The sequence below is a fragment of the Diadema antillarum genome, unplaced genomic scaffold, assembly GCF_040938485.1.
Source record: "Diadema antillarum isolate AM-2024a unplaced genomic scaffold, OU_Dant_1.0 scf00000075, whole genome shotgun sequence".
NCBI classification, from domain to species: Eukaryota; Metazoa; Echinodermata; class Echinoidea; order Diadematoida; family Diadematidae; genus Diadema; species Diadema antillarum.
Genome location: NW_027270964.1, coordinates 4,614,299 through 4,629,535, shown reverse-complemented (window position 1 = coordinate 4,629,535; position 15,237 = coordinate 4,614,299). Strand labels below are relative to the sequence as shown.

The following is a 15,237-nucleotide window of genomic DNA, read 5'->3' as shown; positions in this document are numbered from 1 at the left end:
AGTTGACTAAACAATCTGCATAAAATGCTTAAGCGTTTTGCATTAATGATAATGAAGTGTGTATAGCTTGCGTACGTTGACTGCTAAAAGGTTGGGTAATTTGGGAGCATACTAATACATGTAGCTCTATTTTCAAAACATCGGCTGTGAAGGTTCTGAATTGAGCTACTATTGATTGAAATATATATGTGTATACATATATATATATATATATATATATATATATATATATATATATTTATCACTTCATACATTTAGATTTGGTTGGGATGGATCATGACATCGTGCAGACTCTAATCACAATGAAGTGACTTGACAACCGTCATGTCGGCCAGGTAAAACTCCTACAGCCTAAAAGGAAACCTATACTTGAGGAATCCATTTGGAGGAAACCAGTAATGGACTTGTTTACCAGGAACATATATAAGTCAACCGGGTTTTTTTATCATTCATTCAATACGGATTTCTCCTCTCCCACAGTTGGAGAGCAAAACATCACCCACTCCCTATGCGCCAACAAGACTAACACTGAGGAACTCTTTACATGATTTAGGATAAGAACAATGTTGCCAGGGGCAACACTAGTAACCAAGACACACCAAATTTGAGCAAGTTACACCTGCTGTAATACACTGTGCAGCCGATTCATTGCGTGAGTGGAGAAAAATGTGATACTCGGCTGATACTGAATTCAGTTCAGATGGCACCCATTTGCAGATGCCATACTGAACAAAAAGATCCGACTGTATAATTCACCCTGGGCAACTATACAAACTGAATAGTCATGCTTAAGCGTGTTTCATTAATGATAGTGAAATGTAGCTTGCGTACGTTAACTGCTGAAGGGTTGTAATACACTGTGCAACTGGTTCAAGACACAAACCAAATTTGAGCAAGTCACACCTGCTGTAATACACTGTGCAGCCGGTCCACTGCATGAGTGGAGAAGAATATAACACTCGGCTGATACTGTATTCAGTTCAGATAGCACCCTTTGTAGATGCCATTCTGAATAGAAAAAAAAACAAAACAAACTGGACAAATCACCCTAGTTGACTAAACAATCTGCATAAAATGCTTAAGCGTTTTGCATTAATGATAATGAAGTGTGTATAGCTTGCGTACGTTGACTGCTAAAAGGTTGGGTAATTTGGGAGCATACTAATACATGTAGCTCTATTTTCAAAAAAATCGGCTGTTAAGGTTCTGAATTGAGCTACTATTGATTGAAATATATATGTGTATACATATATATATATATATATTTATCACTTCATACATTTAGATTTGGTTGGGATGGATCATGACATCGTGCAGACTCTAATCACAATGAAGTGACTTGACAACCGTCATGTCGGCCAGGTAAAACTCCTACAGCCTAAAAGGAAACCTATACTTGAGGAATCCATTTGGAGGAAACCAGTAATGGACTTGTTTACCAGGAACATATATAAGTCAACCGGGTTTTTTTATCATTCATTCAATACGGATTTCTCCTCTCCCACAGTTGGAGAGCAAAACATCACCCACTCCCTATGCGCCAACAAGACTAACACTGAGGAACTCTTTACATGATTTAGGATAAGAACAAGGTTGCCAGGGGCAACACTAGTAACCAAGACACACCAAGTTTGAGCAAGTTACACCTGCTGTAATACACTGTGCAGCCGATTCATTGCGTGAGTGGAGAAAAATGTGATACTCGGCTGATACTGAATTCAGTTCAGATGGCACCCATTTGCAGATGCCATACTGAACAAAAAGATCCGACTGTATAATTCACCCTGGGCAACTATACAAACTGAATAGTCATGCTTAAGCGTGTTTCATTAATGATAGTGAAATGTAGCTTGCGTACGTTAACTGCTGAAGGGTTGTAATACACTGTGCAACTGGTTCAAGACACAAACCAAATTTGAGCAAGTCACACCTGCTGTAATACACTGTGCAGCCGGTTCATTGCATAAGTAGAGAAAAATATAATACTCGGCTGATATTGTATTCAGTTCGGATGGTACCCATTTGCAGATGCCATCCTGAACAAAAGGAGAAAAAAAAAGAAGAAAAATACAGTATCTTGATATACATTTGGCACTGCAAGTTGACAGCAATTCTAGTACATTACCTGGATTCATTGTCTTCTACCATTTCACTTTAGTATCTTAATATACATTTGGCACTGTACGTTGACAGCAATTCTAGTAAACTTTGGATTCATTTACTTCTACCACTTCAATTTAGTGTAATGAAAAACCGGAATATTTGTAATCATGCAAAAACCGGTGTGTTTTTATAAGGAAACCAGTGCGCATATTTTAACCAAACCAACGTCATTGAATTTTTGATCACAATAGGTATACCTAATGAAAAACCAATACGCACATTTTAGTTAAACCAACATCATTGACTTCTTGAGTGCAATAGATATACCTAGAATATAATTTCTGAGTTGCTCATGTAGGACAATAAGTATCTATCATAGCATCATCATGTACAACTGGGCCAATGTTACTGATCTACTCTGTAGGGTACACAAAACTTCAGTTGAAGTTATAAGAATTTTTTAGTGCAATAAGTATACCTAAAATATAATTTCTGAGTTACTCATGTAGGACAATAAGTATCTATCATAGCATCATCATGTACAACTGGGCCAATGTTACTGATCTTCTCTGTAGGGTACACAAAACTTCAGTTGAAGTTATAAGAATTTTTGAGTGCAATAAGTATACCTAAAATATAATTTCTGAGTTACTCATGTAGGACAATAAGTATCTATCATAGCATCATCATGTACAACTGGGCCAATGTTACTGATCTTCTCTGTAGGCTACACAAAACTTCAGTTGAGGTTGTAAGAATTTTTTTAGTGCAGTAGGTATACCTAAAACTATGATTTCTGAGTTACTCATGCTGGACAATAAGTATCTGTCATATCATAATCATGTACAACTGGGCCAATGTTACTAATCTTCTCTGTAGGGTACACAAAACTTCAGTTGAAGTTATAAGAAATGTATATAGGAGATGACTACTCACTCGAAATTAAAGGGAGCGCCTCCGGTTTGGCGCCATTTTCCGGCATAGAATCTCAACTTGGTACCTTTGCTGTACATTTCTTGGACTTGTTTCTTCCATTTCTGTTTTTCTTCCAGGTCAGTCTGCGTCAAGTCGTCGATCATGAAATATCGCTCGTCCTTTAGGATTTCCCTGGCACGACGGATGACATCTACTTTTTCTCTGTATGAGAGAAACTTTATCAAGATGTGCCTGGGACGACCTTCCACCTTGCGACCATCACGATGAGCTCGCTCCACCTTTGTGGTCATCTTGAATTTGGACCGCAGGATGTCTTCGACGATGTGGGCGCAGTCTTCCCTCTGGTCATTTGGTGTTTCAGGGATTCCCACGATGCGGATGTTATTCCTCCTAGATATTCTTTCGGTTTTGTTTGTTTCCGCTTTGTTCTTCAATACTTCGGAGCGGAGTTCGGCAATTTCTTTTTCCATTCTTTTCATTCTACCTTCCATTTCCTTTTGTTTGACTTCGAGATCATCGACCCGTTTGCTCTCAAATTGGATAGAAGCTTCAATGTTGGCCTCAAGATCGCTCAACTTCCCAAGGAACTTGTCGACAGCGTCTTGGATCATTTTATTGAATCCGCTGGTAGCTTCCTTGAAATATGCGTCCAAGCTTCCAGGGGTTTGCACATTGGGAGGTGCAGAGGCCGGTGCTTCCTTGTCGGCGGGCATAGTGGTGCCTCGATCTGGGTGCGTTGGGTTGGTTACCGTCGTGGATGCGACAGCCATATTTGTGACGTCATCAGGCACCAGTTCAACAGATTCCGCATCGCTGGCTGTTTGGCCTTCCAACGACTCTCGCTGGGAAGCGGCCGGAGTCATGGGCGTAGGGTTAGTGACCTTCGGGTTCGGACTTGACGGGCTGTTTGCACGTACCTGGGTTGCGGGTTTTCTCACAGAAGGACCATAGTTTTTTGCCTTTGTAGCGGCTAACCGTTGCGGCCGAGCAGATTTTTGTTGGTCCATCCTCAGGCGATGTTTCTAACTTTGTCGTTTTGTTAGAATGTGAGACCCGAAAAAATGAAGTAGACGTCCCAATTTGGTGAAATTTTGTTACTTTTGCGAGACAAACGAAATTGCCGCGTGCGTCTCAGTCCATAGCGCCTCTCCCTCTCTATATTCAGCTCCTCAGTGACAAAAAAAGTTCACTGTTTCCCCCTAAATTACCAAAACACAACAGGAAGGTTTGTGTCGAACTTTTTCCTGTAGCCTCTTTGGTTATTTGTTTACACGTAGCTGTGGAGAAATTTTAGTGCCGCAGTTGTCGGAACGAAACAAGCGAAAAAAACGGCTCACCCCATGGCCTAAAATGGATGCTGCGGAGGGCACTTCACCTCCAGTCAGACTCAAACAAGCAAAAAGTTACGGCAGTCAAAGCTCAACCTGCCCTTTTTATGGCTTCTGTTCCGGTACTGGGTAAGGTTACTTTTTGTGCTTTGATATTATTTTGTTTTGTTTTGTTTTGTTTTGTTTGTTTTTGTTTGTTTGATTTTTATGTGTCTATTTCCTTGTGCCAGGCCACGGTATATTGGGGAGACACAACATTTTTAGATTCTTATAGAACAGATGAAAGAAGGGACGCGTTTTATGCCTAAATAATAAGTATTTGGCAGCTCGCTCGCATGCTCATCAGATTGGTCCAGCATGCTTCAAAATGTCCTTTATCTGTGCTTTTTTTACCAAGTAAAATAGAGCGTTAAATTTTCACTCGTGTTTTACTCTGAATGTAAATTGTGTGCGTATTTTTTAAGGGCTGGTATAGTTTTGGCTGAGATGGGACTTCAAGTTTCCAACTTTTTTTTTTGCGAGACGATGAGAAACCGATGATAAGAGAGCATACAATTCTATTCAGAATACAATGTTCATTTGATGGAATTTAGATTTGAAATGGATGAAATATCCAAAAACAAACAGGTCCTAGTGAAAGGTGGGACCCACGTTTACATTGGAATGTTCAGTTGATTACCAATCGGTTCTTCTTCTTGTAGAGCATGGTCTACCTGTATAGCTCAAGATCGTTTATCAATTTTAATATCTATCTATTAATCATTTAATCTGAAATTAGCCGTCATGATTACTGGTTTAAGCACTCACCAATGTGTATGTAGCCTTAATCTTGACTTCGAGAGATACCCTACATCACTGGATAACGTGAATTTTTCCAACTTGACGCATTATGATTACATATATATATATATATGTATATATAAGATAAGTAACAAAGCTGCAACAAAGTTCATGCTGTATTCACCAACGGTTTATTTCTTCACACTGTGAAGAAATAAACGTAATAAGAAAATTGGTCTGCTCGGCATCTTGAAGATAATAAGTAAACGAATCGTTTCTGTACTGTGTACATTTTCTGCTACTCTTCCGACTGTTGGCGATGAGGCCCTTTTCAGATTCACTGTTTTGGAGCCGGAGATTTGCCATGTCATCTTGCAGTCATGACTACGCGTCATTGGATGCGTCACTATGGACACTGTGCGCTACCTCCATCTGTTTAGCGCAGTGACTTCTTTGAAAGGTGAGTTTCAAAATCCGTCTGCCCATGATCAGGGGGGTATTTCATGAAGGAACTTGTCGGATAAAATGTCAAACAAGTCAATTATATCCGACAAGTTCAGAGAAATCAGCCAATCAGACTAAAGAATTTCTCAAATCTTGTCGGATATAATGGACTTGTCAGATATTTTATCCGACAAGTTCCTTCATGAAATGCCCCCCAGACGTGTTTTCATGTCTGTTTCAGAAACGGGTTTGATTAAGATCTTTTGTCACACCATGGGCACTGATGAAGAGTGTGACCTTACCTTTCAGGGGGGAAATTACAGAATACCGGTTTTGCGTCATATAAATTAGCATATTGGTGCGTATAAGAGCCGCCGGAGGCGGGGCCTTCGGCCCCGCCTCCGGCGGCTCTCCCTTAGAGATGAATTTCAGCCCGAAGGGCTGAAATTCGTCTTTCACGTCGTCTGGGGCCCCCAAAAAGCCCGGGAACGGAACGGCCGTCAAAAAGTAGGTTGACCACACAATTTTTATGAAAATTGAGTGGTTTCAGAGGAAAACTGCTCTAAATCAAGATAACTCGAGTAAATCGTCGATAAAGAAAATCGAGCCGATTTTGACGGAACTACTTTAAACTTGATGACGTCATCACAGCTGACATCCTCCTTCCTTCATCATTCTCTTTTCGACACAAGTCATTCACGATCAATCGCTCTATAGACACTAGTTTGGCAAGGCAGCGCGTATACGCGTATTGTCAAGAGACATGTGCGCACCTCAACTGCTATACGTATTGTACACTGTACTAGTAAACATGCGCGCGTTCTGCAGACTCAATACGCGCTACCACTGCACACGTACGCATCATAAGCTGTTGTGTGTAGGTACTGTTGTTGTACGACTGCATAGAGTCAACATGGTGGGCTGTCAAGAGCACCCACACAGTGCGTAAGCTCTACTGTAAGCTAGCACCAGCAATTAGATAAGTGATTGTTTTATAGTCTCACCTAAATTGCTATCGATTTCTAAGATATGGACTATCCTCGACTCCTGAAAACGTGAGTATACATCGTAAATTCGGGTGTTCGGGGGACACCCCACCCCCGAAACCCCCGAGAACAACGTAAGATACCACACTTCTCACCGCACAGATCAAAGAAAACACACGTAAACAAATGCAATCGTCGACAGCCGAATCACGGACCGTATCGCAGATCGGATTAATATTTCAGATGGTTGCTATCGGCAAGCGTAATTACGCTCTTTTCAGAGCGATTTGCGCTCTCCGTGATTGGCTGCCGGTATTCTGTAATTTACCCCGTTCTTTTTCTACTGATTCGTTTACTTATTATCTTCAAGATGCCGAGCAGACCAATTTTCTTATTACGTTTCTGTACTGTGTACATTTTCTGCTACTCTTCCGACTGTTGGCGATGAGGCCCTTTTCAGATTCACTGTTTTGGAGCCGGAGATTTGCCATGTCATCTTGCAGTCATGACTACGCGTCATTGGATGCGTCACTATGGACACTGTGCGCTACCTCCATCTGTTTAGCGCAGTGACTTCTTTGAAAGGTGAGTTTCAAAATCCGTCTGCCCATGATCAGACGTGTTTTCATGTCTGTTTCAGAAACGGGTTTGATTAAGATCTTTTGTCACACCATGGGCACTGATGAAGAGTGTGACCTTACCTTTCAGTATTTGAGAGCTATGCTCCGTTTTTGAGATCTTCAAGATCTAGGATTGATTATTATTTCTTACGGCGTTCTTTTTCTACTGATTCGTTTACTATATATATATATATATATATATATATATATATATATAGTTGAGACAATGTAGATAACAGAAGATGTCGCATGAAACCGGCAGAGTTGTGAAGCTTTCGACCGTGGTCTTCCTCAGCTTTAATGTCTGTTTGTGAAACGAAATATATGTTTTTGAGCATAACAAATCTGAAGTCATAAACACAATATATTAAATATAAGTTGAGCATGAGTTAATAGTTACATGACATATACTTGGCAATATTTTTTGGCACTTTGCAACACATTCAACAAAGTATAACTGGAAATGAGTGTATAGTGAGTATATATAGCATACAAACATATCATACAATAAAAATTATCAAACATATATCATAAATAAACTAAATAATATGATTACCTGCTAAGCAGACGTTTGCGTTGCCTGGATGTCTTGTGGCTGTCTTGTGGCGGGATGTGAGTGATCATGTGATATTGGGGGAAGGTTTGTGTGCGGTTATTAACTATTAACTCATGCTCAACTTATATTTAATGTTATTGTGTTTATGACTTCAGATTTGTTATGCTCAAAAACATATATTTCGTTTCACAAACAGACATTAAAGCTGAGGAAGACCACGGTCGAAAGCTTCACAACTCTGCCGGTTTCATGCGACATCTTCTGTTATCTACATTGTCTCAACTATAATTTCACTTAAGATGACAGAGGCGTGCGGTAGGAATATCAGCATCATCACACTATATATATATATATATATATATATATATATATATACTTAGCAAAAAAAGTAAGTTCCCCCCTAGCATTTGTGGATATATCTCAAAAAGTATTCAACCGATTTTCATAATTCAAACGGAAATAGATAAAGAATTTTATTACTCATAACATGAGTGGCAAATCATTGCCACCAGATATCATTATTGATGTGAAAAAAAAATGCATTTTATGTCAATATGCATGGAAACAAAAGTTGCACTTTAGTGATTTGCAATGACTTTTACACAAATAATCAAACAATCACTCATGATTCTGAACATTTAAGCATGGGTTATTGCATATTTCTCTATCTCTTTCTTTTCATGAGCATATAGTGAAGTATTTGATAATTGATATGTCCACCACCCGCAATGACCAGCCGCCATCTCCTCCTCATACTGTTCACTAAAGTTTGTACTTGGCGCTGGTCAATGTTGGCCCATGCTCTCTGCAAGATGCGCTGAAATTCTTGCAGTGAAGTGTCATCTTTCAACTTCTTAATCGCTTTCCATTTAATGATATCCCAAAGATTCTCTACTGGATTACAGTCAGGGGATCTTGCAGGCCACTCCATACGTTCGATGCCATTTCCTTCAGCAAACTGATCTACAACTTGAGGGTATGATGCAAAATGCCCACAGGCACATTAATGTGGTCAACCTAAATTGGAATTACAAATCACATGGCTTCTACCAATATTTTCATATTGAGAAGGCCTATTGCTCAAAAAGTATGCATAACATCTGTTTAATAGGGAAGCACATTGTACCTGAATAAATTCCTGAGAATTACACAATTTAAAAAGATCATTTGATAACTTACATAGGAAATGTAAACAATATGCTTCCTATGGCCTAAAGTGCAACTTTTTTCCCATGCATTTTGACATAAAATGCGATTTTTTACACCAATAATTATATCTGGTGGCAATGATATGCCATTCATGTTATGAGTAATGAAATTCCCTAACCATTCCCGTTCGAATTATGAACATCCGTAAAATACTTTTTGAGATATATCCAAAAATGTTAGGGGGGAACTTACTTTTTTTTTGCTGAGTGTATATATATATATATATCCAGCACTGAGGCAATTTGGTAATGAAAAAAGAATGTTACGGTGAGCCGTTGTTGTAAATTTTATTGCCAATATTGGAATTATGGGACAGTGATTGGGGAGAGCAAAAATAATGCTTCTGGAAAGGAGTTCTCCATATTTTGCAACACACTGTTTTTTTTTTAATAGTAAGGGTTACTCGCTGAACGTGCTGAGTGAACAATCCATACATTCGTGACTTATGAATACGAGCTAACCCTCTGCCCATTTTCCTTTTTGATAGTCTACAAGTCTGGTATCTATTTATAGTCACACGTCAGACAAAAACAAACATTCGTTTGTTTTCTTTTCCCTTGGAACGTTTTCCACAGTATGAAAGAGCGAATCTTTGTAGGGAAATGGAGGTGACATTTATGTCTATATATCCTTCCTACGCTATTCACTCATGCACGAAATCACCCGGGAGGGCACTTAACGGGGAAACCCGAGAGTATTCCCCCGGTGAATGAGCCCCGGTATGATTTTCTCTCTCTTGAATGCTCTATTGCTGCAGTCTCAAACTTCTCAGGTCAAGGAAGGCAAACAGGTGCTATCCAAGCTATTGTCTTCCCGAAAAGGCGAGTTGTGAGATCCTTTTTTCTTCTGAGAATGCAATATTACCTTACTTTCGAGAGCGAGAGAAGACGAGATTTCACAGTCATGATACAATGTACCGTCTTTTCAATTTCCTTCTCGAGCTCGAGATGTCGACAAGACGAGATTTCAAAACTCTCATTATTGTCTTCTTGACACGAGAAGTTGAACTTTCATGATCTTTGGCACTTTATCACTTCAATACAATTATTTGGCGGACATCATTCTCCCTGGTTTAATATATATATATATATATATATATATATATATATATGAAATACCGAAACATTGGCCAAAATAAACGGCGACACCCCGACAGGAGTTAGCCAAAACAAAACAAGTGAAATTGAAAAACAGGTTAGTCCCAAAACACCGCTCTCTTCAGCAGTTGCCGGGGAGCGGAAGGTGAAAAGGGTAGGAAAGAATCGTTTCAGAATCGGGCATGCTTTTGCAAACATGACCGATCCCGGCAAGACGACTCTTCTCACTAACCTGTTTGATTCGAAATGATGCACGCAGCTCACAGTACCGTCTCCATGGTGAAAGATCGCGTATCACTATCGGCAACACAAGCGGTCTGGAGCATCCGCGCATCCCATAGTTACGTCACAATGCTTAGGCATGGGGAATACCCCACACCTGTGAATGTCTATGCAGCCACAGATGGAAGGAGGCTTTCTCTGCTACGCTACACGCTACCTTTTCCAGAGCCTTTGCCTTTGAACGTCTAGCACCCAGGCGATAGAGGGAAGGTAGAAGAGCATGAGATGCAAACCCTCTGCACCCTACCTCTACCGGCCACACTGATGCAGCCCATCCATTTTCATCACAGCATGCTTGGAGTTCTTCATACTTCCTTGCTTTTCGCTCGTGAGCATTTTGCATGTTTCCCTCCTCACATACTGTGAGTTCCACCATGGCTACCAATTTCCTCTCATCTGAGTAAAGTACAATGTCGGGTCTCAAATCTGTGACAGCGATTTGCTCTGGAAACACAAGTCTAGAGTCCAAATCTGCTTTCACCTTCCAATCACTTGCTGCAGCCAGTAGGCCCATATGTTTTCTTTCCGAACTCCTGGTTACTGTTTCTCCCTGGCGTACGAAACGTATGTTGTGGGAGGGGCTTCCAGAAACTGGATTCTCCGACCTGGCGCTCACTTCTTCCTGAAGACCATGAAGGATAACTCTCAGCACACGATTATGCCGCCAAGTATACCGACCCTGTTGTAGACTCAAAGGGCAACCAGCCAAGATGTGTGATGTGGTGCACTCCTCTCCACACAGGGCACAGGCATCACTCGCAGCGAGGCCCCATCTCTTAAGGTTTTTAGGGGATGAGACGGTGTCATATGTCGTGCCTATGACGAATTGTAGAAGTTTTGGACTCATATCAAACAAAGTCTTCCATTTTAGATCGCGATGTTTGACGTTCTCCCACGAAGTCCACCTCCCCTGCACCCCCATCTGAACTGCACGCACAAAATATTCGTCATCATGCTCCATAGCCACAATTTTGCCAACTTCACACCGCCGCTCCATTTTGCTCATTTTCTCCAGCGATGGGCGGGATTTTGAAACTCCTACCCCTTGGCGCCCAACTTGTCCCCTTGCAATGTCCTCAAAATGCAATCTGCTTTCCGCTCTCTCCACAGCTTCCTCAGGACTCCACTTTCTCCCACATCGAATCGTAGGCTTCATCTTCTGTACCGTCTCATCAGCGCTGTCGCGAAGCTGGAGTAAGCTATTAACTGCCGTTCTCTTCAGAATTCCCGTAAGACTGTCCAACGGTAAGCGAAGAGTCGACTGTTTACAGTAGAGCGCGACAGAAGATAGATTACAGCTGACCCCAAGCCACCTACGAAGCACCTTCGACACCAAAGTCTCCATTCGTTGAACGTGTGAAAGCGCAATGTCATATATCATCAGTTGCCACTGAATCCGAGGTAGAACAAGATGATTATAGCACCAACTTTTCATGATTCCAGACAGCACACTTTTATCCAGCAGCTTCATCCAAGTTCTAAGGGAGTTCTCAATGGACAAGCGAGCCTGCCTGTCATTCAAATCTCCATTGATCTTGCGTCCTAAGAATTTGACTGGCGTATTATGAATCCCAGGGATCCTCTGCCCGTCCACAACAAAGGGTTCTTCTTGTCGAACTTTCCCGTGGACCAATACAAGCGATCGCGATTTCGCTGCCTTGATTTTGATACGGCTCCATGTCATAAACTCATTCACTTTGTCCAAAACCTCCTGCCCCGAATTCACCGAAGAAGTGCAGATGGTTATATCATCCATGTATTCCTTTAAGACAGAAACACGAAAACCCCTCTTCTTCAAGAGATATTGCTTCGTCGAGAGTTGGCTGACAAAGTCATTCAAAAGATTGAAAGTCGAAACAAAAAGAATAGGAGACAAGGTGCAACCCATGAAAATGCCAATTGAAAACTTCTGCCAGTCCGAGGTCCAATCCTTCACCGAAAAGCGCGCGTACAATCCGGCGTAGTAAGATTGAATGAGATCAACAAACGTGTCGGGAACGTGGTACCAGCGAAGAGCAAAACTTATCGCCGCGTGGGGAACGGAACCGAACGCGTTCGCAAGGTCCAACCAAATTACGGCGAGGTTCTTCTGACAGGTTTTGGCATCTTTGATGGTTTCCCACAGAGTAGATACGTGCTCCCATACGCCACAATGGCCACGTATTCCTCCTTTCTGCACGGAGACATCTAGATAGTCGTTCGCTCGAAGATAATGTTCTAATCTCTTGGCTTGAATTGCGAAAAACAGCTTAGCTTCCACATTAAGCAAAGAAATCGGTCTGAAATCAGTGATTGTCTTTTCATTGGAAGTCGCCGATTTTTGAATGTACACACCTTCTGCTACTCTCCATTGGATAGGGATCTTCTTTGTTCTCCATACAACTAACATAAGACTCCATATCACGCGAAGAAGACGTGGGCACTTCTTGTACATTCTGTATGGAAGACCGTTTTGCCCCGGAGCAGAAGCATTTCTTGTCCGCCCAAGTATTGCTTTCAACTCCCGGAAAGATGGGGCAGTGTCTCTGAAAGGTTGTGAAGGCGGGTCAGGCTTGATTGCGCCATCCCAGAATCTTTTTGGCTGCACGGAAAGGGTCTGTCATGAAGCTCCTTCTCCCCACTCTTCTCTCTCGTCTCCTCTTACAAGCCCTATCCGCTTTACGTAGGTTGAGAATCGCGACATGCAGATTATCACACAGGTCCTATATATATATATATATATATATATATATCCGTTGGGTATATATCCGTCGGGAATATATGGTTTGTTGAGGGTCGAAAAGTGCTCAATGCTGTAAAGCAGAGCATATTAGGCGTACCTGTGTTTTGGTGCCTTGTCTGCTACCGGCGGTTTCACGCTGTCGCGATCTTCAGGCAGACTGACAAAGTGGTGTGTTTCTGTGCTCATGTGGCGCGGTGGATCGGTTTGACGCATGGATGGTTTTTCTTTTCCGGTGTCTGCATTTGGATATAAGTTCGGACCTTTTGTTGAGTGCATTTTTGTTTCGGATGATGATGGCCTTCTCATCGAGGCAGAGGTTGCACATGCCACTCCTTCTTAGAGTTAAGTTTGACTTTTTTTGGATGTCCCATGTCAGTGTGAAGTTTGCGCGTTTGTCTTTCAGGCTCCAGATGTATTTTGAGAGTTGGGTTTCGTTTTTGTATTTCTCGTTCTTGATGGATTTCACATGGTTCCTATATCTGTCCTTGAAGGTACCCCCCGCCAGTCCGTAGTAGCACTTTTCCTCATTGTCATGCTTGACGGTTGCTTTATACGCAAGAGCCGTTTCCATGCATCTTCCTGTCAACGGGCATTGATCTTTTTGGCGGCAGTTGCATTTGGGTTTGGGATCGTTGTCATGTGACTTGGATTTTCCGATAACTCTTTGGTTGTGGGATTTTATGACTGCATCCATGTTTTTCATGCAGCTGTAGCTCACTTTTACCGTGTTCTTATTGGGTTCCACAAGCTGTCACATATATATATGTGTGTGACCGTGCACCTCAAAACGAACATAAAGTCGCACACACTGATTTTGCGTGAGGTCTGAAAATAAGTGAAATGGGTCAACCTAGCCGAAATTGACTTTTTCATATTTTCTGAAAGAGCGGGTCTTCTTTTACATTATGCTTAAATTTGGTATCATAAAACGGGCAGGAAAGTGTGCTTTTTAAGCAGTTTATCTCGAACATTTTTGGTAGAATAGTGTGATTAGGTGTGTCTTTAGAATCCCTTTTTCATTTCTGAAAAACCTTGTCCACACTCTTCACTTTCAACTCTAATAACTTTTGAAAGGATAGTGCTACTGCTTTTAAAGTTGGTATTAATTATGGACAGAATGTGTTGATGAGGCATGCTTAATTTCAGTTTAATCTGATAATCCCTTCATTGTTGTTACTCTGGTGGTTTACTTCATGTTTTTTGTCCCATTCATCGCACAGCCAGCACGGTTTGGAAAAGATTAAGCGCTTGAATAGACACCGTGCTTCAGAGCCTCTTTTCTCAGTTCACACTTTTCCTGAGTTTGTGCTTTCTTTCCAATATTTAGAAAGGTTAGGAGAGTCCATTTGATTTGAGTTATACATCATTTTAAAGCTTAAAGTCTGCTCTTTCAGAATATGGTCTTAAAGGACAAGTTCACCTTCATAGACATGTGGGTTGAGTGAATGCAGCAATATTAGTAGAACACAGCAGTGAGAGTTTGAGCAAAATCGGACAATCCGTTAAAAAGTTATGAATTTTTGAAGTTTCTGCTCAGGCACGGCTGGATGAAAAGACTACTGTAGCTTGTGATGTCACATGAGTACAACGATATAAAGAAAGAATAAAGGAAATTCAACATATTTCCATTTTTCTCCCATAACAAAAGAACTCTCGACTTCTCTCTTTCAGAAGGCAGGGGGAATAATATAACCCTTAACATACGTCAGTAGCAAGTCGTAGAACTGTGCACTTTATTCAAAAAGTAAAGTTTTGTGAAATTCTCTTTTTATTTTCCTTATAGTTGTACGCATGTGACATCATATACTGTAGTAGTCTTCTCTTCCAGCAGTGACTGCGCAGATACTTAAAATATTCGTAACTTTTGAACGGATTGTCCAATTTTCCTCAAACTTTCACTGATGTGTTCTACTAATGTTGCTTCATTTTCTCAATCCTTATGTATATGAAGGTGGACTTGTCCTTTAACTAAAAATTCATGTCTGGCGACTTTTTGTTTGTTTTGAGGTGCAGGGTCATATATATATATATATATATATATATATGAACACTGAACATGTTAAACTTGACATGGGTGGAGAAAAACGCTACAAATATATAGAGATATAAATAATCTGAGAATGAATATGTACATTGGGCTAGCCATACACGAGGAGTCTCTACTGACCACTGTT

General features: G+C 41.0%; 2 protein-coding genes across 2 annotated transcripts; both read right to left on the bottom strand.

Annotated features, from left to right (window-relative positions):
* Positions 1-2,897: 2,897 nt before the first annotated feature.
* LOC139717428 (uncharacterized) lies at positions 2,898-4,070 on the bottom strand. Its single transcript, XM_071628928.1, has one exon. It carries the CDS (start codon positions 4,044-4,046, stop codon positions 3,036-3,038), a length of 1,011 nt encoding a protein of 336 aa, XP_071485029.1. The 5' UTR covers positions 4,047-4,070; the 3' UTR covers positions 2,898-3,035.
* Positions 4,071-10,414: 6,344 nt separating this feature from the next.
* Positions 10,415-11,686, bottom strand: LOC139717490 (uncharacterized). Its single transcript, XM_071628996.1, has one exon. The coding sequence runs from the start codon at positions 11,684-11,686 to the stop codon at positions 10,415-10,417; it is 1,272 nt and encodes a 423-aa protein (XP_071485097.1).
* Positions 11,687-15,237: the final 3,551 nt, after the last annotated feature.